Source organism: Alosa sapidissima, chromosome 8 (genome assembly GCF_018492685.1).
Source record: "Alosa sapidissima isolate fAloSap1 chromosome 8, fAloSap1.pri, whole genome shotgun sequence".
NCBI classification, from domain to species: domain Eukaryota; kingdom Metazoa; phylum Chordata; class Actinopteri; order Clupeiformes; family Clupeidae; genus Alosa; species Alosa sapidissima.
The window spans coordinates 4,095,001-4,102,608 of record NC_055964.1 but is presented as its reverse complement, the minus strand read 5'-3'; the positions used below and the strand labels follow the sequence as shown (position 1 = coordinate 4,102,608).

The following is a 7,608-nucleotide window of genomic DNA, read 5'->3' as shown; positions in this document are numbered from 1 at the left end:
TGTGTGTGTGTGTGTGTGTGTGTGTGTGTGTGTGTGTGTGTGTGTGTGTGTGTATTTGTTTGTAAGTTTGTCTATGTCTCTATAGTGTGTCTGTATGTCTCTGTTTGTGTTTGTTACTTTGCGTGTATGTATGCATGTATGTGTACTTTTGCTTTTGTGTGTGTGTGTGTGTGTACACCTTGTGATGCAGTAGCCATTTCCACAGGGTCACTCCCCCAAGGAAACCTGTCATGGACAAGTTTCTGCTCGCTAACTGGAACCACTGGGTGCAATCGCACCTGCAATCACAGAGGCTGATAGTGGTGGTGATGGTGGTGGTGGGGTGCTATGGGGCACCTGAAACACTGTTGCACAAGTGCTGTTGTCCTCGAAAAAAACTGTGTACGCAGGGTACACCCCCCACACACACCGGATCAGTCTCTCCACCCTCACCTTCATGCTTGTGTTTTTTCATAATATGAAATATACCATATTATGGTCCCTTTGACAGTAGCAATTGTGTTTTACTGTAGGTCAGTCGGTTAGCGAGTTAGCTAGTTAGCTTTCAGCATGCTTCTTCTCCTGTTAGTCCCTGAGGCAGGGCGACCAGCAGGCGAGCACAGAACTCGGTCACCCTGTGTGTGTGTTTGGGAGTAGAAGGAGGAGGAGGAGGAGGAGGAGGAGGAGTAGAACTGCACAGTCTGTCTGTGACTCCATCTGTCTGTTTGTCTGTTTGTCTGTCTCTGTTGTCCTCACTCCCTCTTCGCCCCCCTAGTTGCCCACCAAAGGGCTGAGGTCTCCATGGTGATTCTTAAGCTTCTTCTTGAAGAGCGAGATGGTGGAGGGCCGGTAGAAGATGATCCAGGGCTCCGAGGCGGCGCTCTGGTTGCACGGCTGCATGTGCTCGCTGCTCCGGATGGAGGGAAGGGACGAGGACCTGCGGAGAGGTGCGGAGGAGAGAGAGAAGAGAGAGGAAAAGGTGAGGGAGAGAGAAAGATGATAGATAAGTTGTTGAGGAATTGTTTAGATGGGTGTTTGTGTTTTTGTTTGTGTTTTTTTCCCCTCCATACAAGAATGCTTGCAGTCAGCTTGGCCTTATGTAGGGTCAAAACAAATAGAGACAGGACAGAGATGACCAAAACAGGCAAGAGAGTGCTGCCTCTCCCCTGACAGATCTAACATCACTTTCACTCTCCTTATCTCCTTACAACTGACTTTAGTGCTGATTCTGAACTCCTTGCTCTATACTATCTATAGCAAGACACTCAATATAATTACAGTTTGTTTCAAGCTCTTGTTATTATTACAGTTGGCTTATCTGTCCCAAAAAGGAATACCAGTATATATATTGTCCTGTTCCAAACTGGGACCTGACCCTCTCCAGAGGTCTCTGCTATCTGGGGGCAGTAGTACTTACTTGACAGTGATGTGCAGGAGCAGCTTGGCCACCATGGCGATGACTGTCAACGTGAGCAATGCTGCCAGTACGTAGATTGTCCACACTGCGACACATAAAACAATAACCTACTGAGCTACAATTCATACCACACACATCCAATCATATATCATTAACAATCATTAACATAGGTAGAGACATTAGGGTTTTTGGTTCAATATATTGTAAATAACACATCACTGACTCAAACTATATTTTAACAATACACACTTGTACAAGACCTACCCTAAACTAATTAACAAAGAAGATGCGCAGTGTATTACATTAACTAATATAACCAATGATCCACCACACATAATACTGAGATACTATGCGGCATGTTGGAGATCAGAAGCTAAGGGGAAATAGCTGTGAAAAGAGGAAGAAAGGAGATGGACACATACTAGTGCTGTGGCCCGTGGTCCGGCCCGGTCCGAGCCACTGACCTGGCATGTTGCGCTCCGGTTTTCCAGGACTGGATGTGATGACGTAGAGGATCTGGGAGGACTTGCCATCACCGCTGGTGTTGGACTTCTCTGTGATGCCGCCGGCGGAGTTGGGCTCCACTGTGCTGGTGTCCTCTTCCTCATTGTCCTCATCCTCCTCTTCCTCTTCATCCACAGACTTGGGACTCTGGCCCTTCAAAGCTGAGGGACAAGAGATCATAAGTGCATGGCAATACAATGGGTTTTAGCAAGTTAGATGTTAAGGCAAAAGCATCTTTGGAACTATATCTATCTATCTATCTATCTATCTATCTATCTATCTATATATCTATCTATCTATCTGTCTACGTATATATATATATATTGACTCATTCAGTTTGTAAAGGCTGCTCCACTGGTTGTCACACAAAGCTTAGAAACAGCCATCCGTCTAAAATCAGCATCCAATACCTCAAATAACTCAGCCACATGAAAAACAGGCTTCTTACAAAAATTCTCTTTTTTTTAACAACATTTGGTTTGGAAATAACAAAAAAGGAGAAACACACAGAGAGAAATGGGCTGAAACTGGAATGCTTAGAGGTTGAATACATCAACCTGCCAGTGCTTCTCAGAGGAGCCAGCGGGAAAGGAGTACAACCTCAAACCGAAGGGAGCAGCGTTTGTCTCCGCACACAGCCAGCGGTTAGCTTCACTGTCAGTCACGCTAACTCCCTAAGACGCTGTTTGGGTGAAGGCTTTTCGCGGAGGCCATTTGGAATAGCAGCGCCGCAGCCCTGTAGGGGCCCGCTAGAACGCACAATGAGACTTCAGACACGCACACTATAGCTGAATGCAGTCGGCAGACAATGCAAGATGTATCGATTTCACGGTTCTAAATTCCACGTTTTGGGGGCCTCTGTTCTCCCATTGTGTTTCTTAACTGTGGGTTCCGATTCTTGGGTGACTGACAGAGCTTTCTTGACAGGGAATGAACAAAAAAAAATATATTAAAAACCATAGTTTCATGAATTATTTGGTCTGACAGATGAACCCAAATAAACCATCCACCTCAAAAAGCACGAAGGCAGATTAAAGATTGATACTACTTTCCAGCGACAGACACTTTTCCCAGACTACGGCGATCAGTAAATATTTCACGTCAAAATTAAATAAAAATGAGGATGAGATTAACTGTTCTAAAAAACAAGATTTCTTTTTCTCTCTCCTTTTCTTTCTCTTCCTGTTTGTGTGTGTGTATTTGAGTATGTGTGTGTGTGTGTGTGTGTGTGTGTATGTGTGTTACTGCAAATAAATCATGGAATGGGGGTCCAATGTTGCATGACATCACACGATTACTTACACAGCGTGATCAGTGTGTGAGCGCAACCATTTGAGCCAGGAAGTCAGCGTGCACCTGCAGATGCAAATAGCATTTCCAGAACGTGCCCCCCCCCCCCCGTCCTCCTCCACCAGACCCTTTCCATGATGTCGGCTCTTAAAAAGCCTGTTTAAAAGGCCTGGCCTGCCTCACTAGTGGCAAACACCGCTCACATCTGCTTCAACTTAGCAGGCCCCGGTTCTAGTTCCGGATCGACTGTGGTCCATATCTGGTGCTGGTGCTGCCAGGTCCGTTCCCCACGGCTGGGCTGCTCCCCATCATGTCTCAGGGGAAAAAACGGAAAAAAAACTCGGAACTGCCGGGCCTTTGATTTGCATTGGAGCGAGGCTTCATACCTCTCCAGGCAGGGCGACCAGTATAAATATTTTGACGCTAAATCACACTTTGGGGCCCTTTTAACTTTAACAATATATAACACTCTCTCACTCACATACACACACACACACACACACACACACACACAGAACACAAGTGCATTAGCAAACACACAGAAACCTTTAGCGTTCGCTTCAATGTCATTAAACTGAGTTTCATCATTAACGCTGGATTTCTCACAAACGCACTGTGAACTTCACTGGCTAATCTGAAAGGTCACACATAAACGTACTGATGAAATCACACCACTGGTCAGGTGATTGGGCTTTGATGTTAGGAGAAGGGAAGGTGTTAAGTGGACCCATACAAAAACTATATACCGGTAGGTATATAAAACTATATTCTACAATATATTAATCATGTTTTTGCTAATATCTATTTATTTGATATTTTTTGGGTACCGCTTCCAGGATGCCTTAGCATCACTCAAGGCACATATGCACAAAATGTCATGCTTCTACTGTATCTACTACTTCATGATTTTTCACATCATTGTCCTAAAACTAAGCCTACAGCAGAATATGGTGGTATGTTTTGAATATGTAAGAGTCATTAACATTATTTTACAAATGTAATTTAGTTTAATAAATTCTATGAATCTATAAAACTGCATCTTACCTTCATAGAGCACAGCAAAACCTTGAGCCTCGTTGATTCTGTCCGAGTAAAAATACAGAATGACAAAGTCCACCGTGACGTTGACCGGGGTTCGGGGTGGGTTGCGTCCATCAAAGCGAGCCACCACCTGATTGGTGTATCCATCCAGAAGCTCCACCATGTCTTTCTGGTCCACAATGTCGAAAAAGGTGAAGTTGAAGAGGATGGCAGCCGCCCCCGGGACCTGGACGGTCCAGTAGCAGACCCGGCCCGCCCCGTACTTGTCCGGGAAGTCGGGAGAGTAGATGACGGAGCCGGGAGAAGTGTAGTTCCCCCCACAGGCTCCAATGCGGGCTGCAAGGTGACACACACACACACACACACACACACACACACACACACACAGATTAACAAAAATGATTGTAAATAAAGTGTTTTTGCTGATGTAAATGATGTAATAAATCCTGCACCCAAAGAGTTATTTTGTTTAATATGCTCCTTTATTTAAAATGTCTTTGAAATACAATTAGACATTTCTATTTAGCACCAATTCCATTTGGAATACAGTTTATGTTGCATCTACAAATGTAAAAAAAAAACACTTTAATTACAGTATTCTGACCATCTCACAATATGATCTCACAACAAATACAATCCTTTGACCTTAAAAGTATTACTACATAGAAATAGTATAGGTGTGTTAATATAATTCAGCAACAGTTTTATATTTAGACATGCCAAATTGAAGGCCACTTTAATGTCACCTAGTCTGGAGGATACAGCTACATGTTTTCATTACTCAGATAAGATGTGTTTTAAAGCGTAAACTCAGACTGAAAGCAAAGCTACTGCAGCCACCACAGTCTGCCTGAAAAGTAGCGTCAGGCATAAACACACCACACAGATGTTGACAGCAGCTGGTGAGTTGTCACTCAAACGCACACACACACACACACACACACACACACACACACAGACTCTACTCACTGTCGAAGATGATGACGCGGCCGTCTCCACCGCACGGCTGTGTGTGGTCGCCGAAACACACGTGGTTACACTCGGTGCTCGGTGCCTCCTCGTGATGCTGGCGGTCCACGTCGTTACCGCAGAAACAAGCATAGCCTGACTCCATACCGGCCAGCTACACAGCATCAACAAAAAACAATCCATTTCACTTCAGTTGTTTCTTTTTCCCACTCACACAAACACAAACGTTTCATACATTCTAATGAACTCAGCTGTTTATATACAGCGTTTGAACTCTGAGAAGCTAAAGTTGTCCTGATGACTCATGTTGTTATGACCCTTTGGATGTTAGTGTTGAGTAGACTAATCAAAGCCTACTAGAGTCTGTGCATTAAACAGCATGCCAATCTCATAGCAACCCTGAGTATTGCTGTTCTAGCATGTTTCCATTGATATTGGGTGACATTTTCTTTAATCCTCAGTAGGCACATTATCATGATCATCTCTTCAGACCACATGGAACCGGTTACTGTATGTGGTTACCCGCAAACGTTGCTTAAAAAGCTGCCCAGAGTAATATCACCTTAACTGCCCTTGATTGAGGGAAAAGACTTTGTGAGTATGATAGTAATCAATGTACCCAGCAGTGAGCAGTGTGGTTTGGGATATTAATATGGCCGCTGTGGGTTCAAGCTGTCGGCTCTTGTCTGTGTAGCTCCCTCTCTTTTTATCCCTTCTCCAACTCTCCTTAGCACTTAGCAGACTTCTGTCTACGTTCTCTTTGTTTGTGTGTGTCAATTGTGCATGATATCTATTTACAAGCTTAATGACATGCCTGAAGGCACAGAGAATTCATCATCATCATCATCATCATTATCATCATCATCACCATCACAGCTATTGTCACAAAGAAACTTTACATACATCGAACTGAGCTCTGCCGTTCATATACAGTTTATATACAGTGGTTGTACTCAAGTGACCGAGATGTTTAGGATGTTTGTGCTGAGTAGAATAATCAAAGTTTGAGTGTGTGGTTGAACCAACCCATTAGCAAAGGTCTAATCAGCACTAGTAGTAGTGTGTCACCACCACACCAGTGCTTAAAGCTGAATACACAAAGCAATGAAATTAGCAATGTTTCTGCGCAATGTTCCTGAGTATTGTTGTTCTGGCATGTTCCCATGTCATGATTATCCAATCAGACCACATGAAACCGGTTGTGTGGTTACCCGCCACGGCTCAAAAAGCTGCCGCACATATTATCCCCAATTAAAGTGTTTATAATTAGGCTTCATGCAAAACACTGTGAGAATCATGCTGATTAATGTGCCCTGGAATGAACAGTGTGGCACACAAAATGCATTTGTGGGTTCCGGCACACTGTTAATTCTCATAGCCAGTGCATTTAGATTTCCATTTATTCATTTAGCAGACGCTCCAGCAGATGTCCAAAACGACTTATGTCAACTATATTACAAGGGCCATTGACTCCGGAGCAACTTGGGGTTAAGTGTCTTGCTCAAGGGTACAGCAATGCAAGGGAGGTATTGAACCCACAACTTTTTCAGTCAACTGCATGGTAGGCCAGCTCCTACACTCCCACCAGCCCAGCGCCACTCCCTCTCTTTCTGTACCCTACCCATCTCATAAACACAGGAGTTTGGTCTAACAGCCCAGCTACACTGGGTGGCTGCGCAGCTGAAGTGCTCCTTTCGCGAAGCATAAAAATAGATTTGGAAGACTGGTCTAATTTTTTTTTTAAATGTAAGCGCCGCTATCATGCCTGGTGTAGCCAGTTCCCTTGATTACAGGGGAAGCTAATTGTTGCAGCATACGCACCGCAAACGGATGCTTCTGTTGCATGCCTGGTGTAGCCTGCCTGTAAGTCCTCATCGTTTGTCTGTTTCAATTCTGCGTTTTACATTTACATACATTTACATACATTTACACACTTAATAACACACATAAAGGCACGGCAGCTCTTGTCATGTTGCACACCCAGTCTTCCTTCTCTCCCCCCATTGCCACCCATTGTAAGGCGGGGATCACGCTAGAAAATAATGAAGCGGCAAGCGTAACGCAACGCTCAGACCATAATAAGTTCTGTCTCGTTCCTAAGTAACACACACGGTTTGCCTAACTGAGAATTGAATACGCTCGTGTTGCGCTTTGAAAGTTGAACCATTTGTTCTGTATGGTTCGGCAGCGGAACGGTGGCAACGCTGGCAACGCTGGCGTAACGCTAGCGTTGAACAAGCTGAGCGTTGAACAAGCTGAGCGTTGAACAAGCTGAGCGTTGAACTTGGTTCAACTTTCAAAGCGCAACACAAGCATATTTAATTGTCAGTTTAGTTGTGTTGCTTAGGAACGAGATAAAACTTATTATGGTCTGAGTGTTGCGTTACACTTGCCACTGCCGCTTGCTG

At 44.3% G+C, this 7,608-nt stretch overlaps 1 protein-coding gene across 2 annotated transcripts in view; it reads right to left on the bottom strand.

The window, feature by feature from the left end:
* Positions 1 to 473: 473 nt before the first annotated feature.
* The window catches only part of kremen1 (kringle containing transmembrane protein 1), a 62,759-nt gene continuing 55,624 nt past the window's right edge, over positions 474 to 7,608 (bottom strand). The window contains exons 5-9 of one of the 2 annotated variants that reach the window (XM_042100933.1): positions 5,201 to 5,354; positions 4,235 to 4,567; positions 1,819 to 2,061; positions 1,397 to 1,481; positions 474 to 916 (exon numbers count right to left, since the gene is read on the bottom strand). In XM_042100933.1, coding sequence (XP_041956867.1) covers positions 751 to 916; positions 1,397 to 1,481; positions 1,819 to 2,061; positions 4,235 to 4,567; positions 5,201 to 5,354 — 981 coding nt within the window. In that variant the 3' untranslated portion in view covers positions 474 to 750. The remainder of the gene's footprint in view (positions 917 to 1,396; positions 1,482 to 1,818; positions 2,062 to 4,234; positions 4,568 to 5,200; positions 5,355 to 7,608) is intronic. The other variant, XM_042100934.1, reaches the window with a different exon arrangement.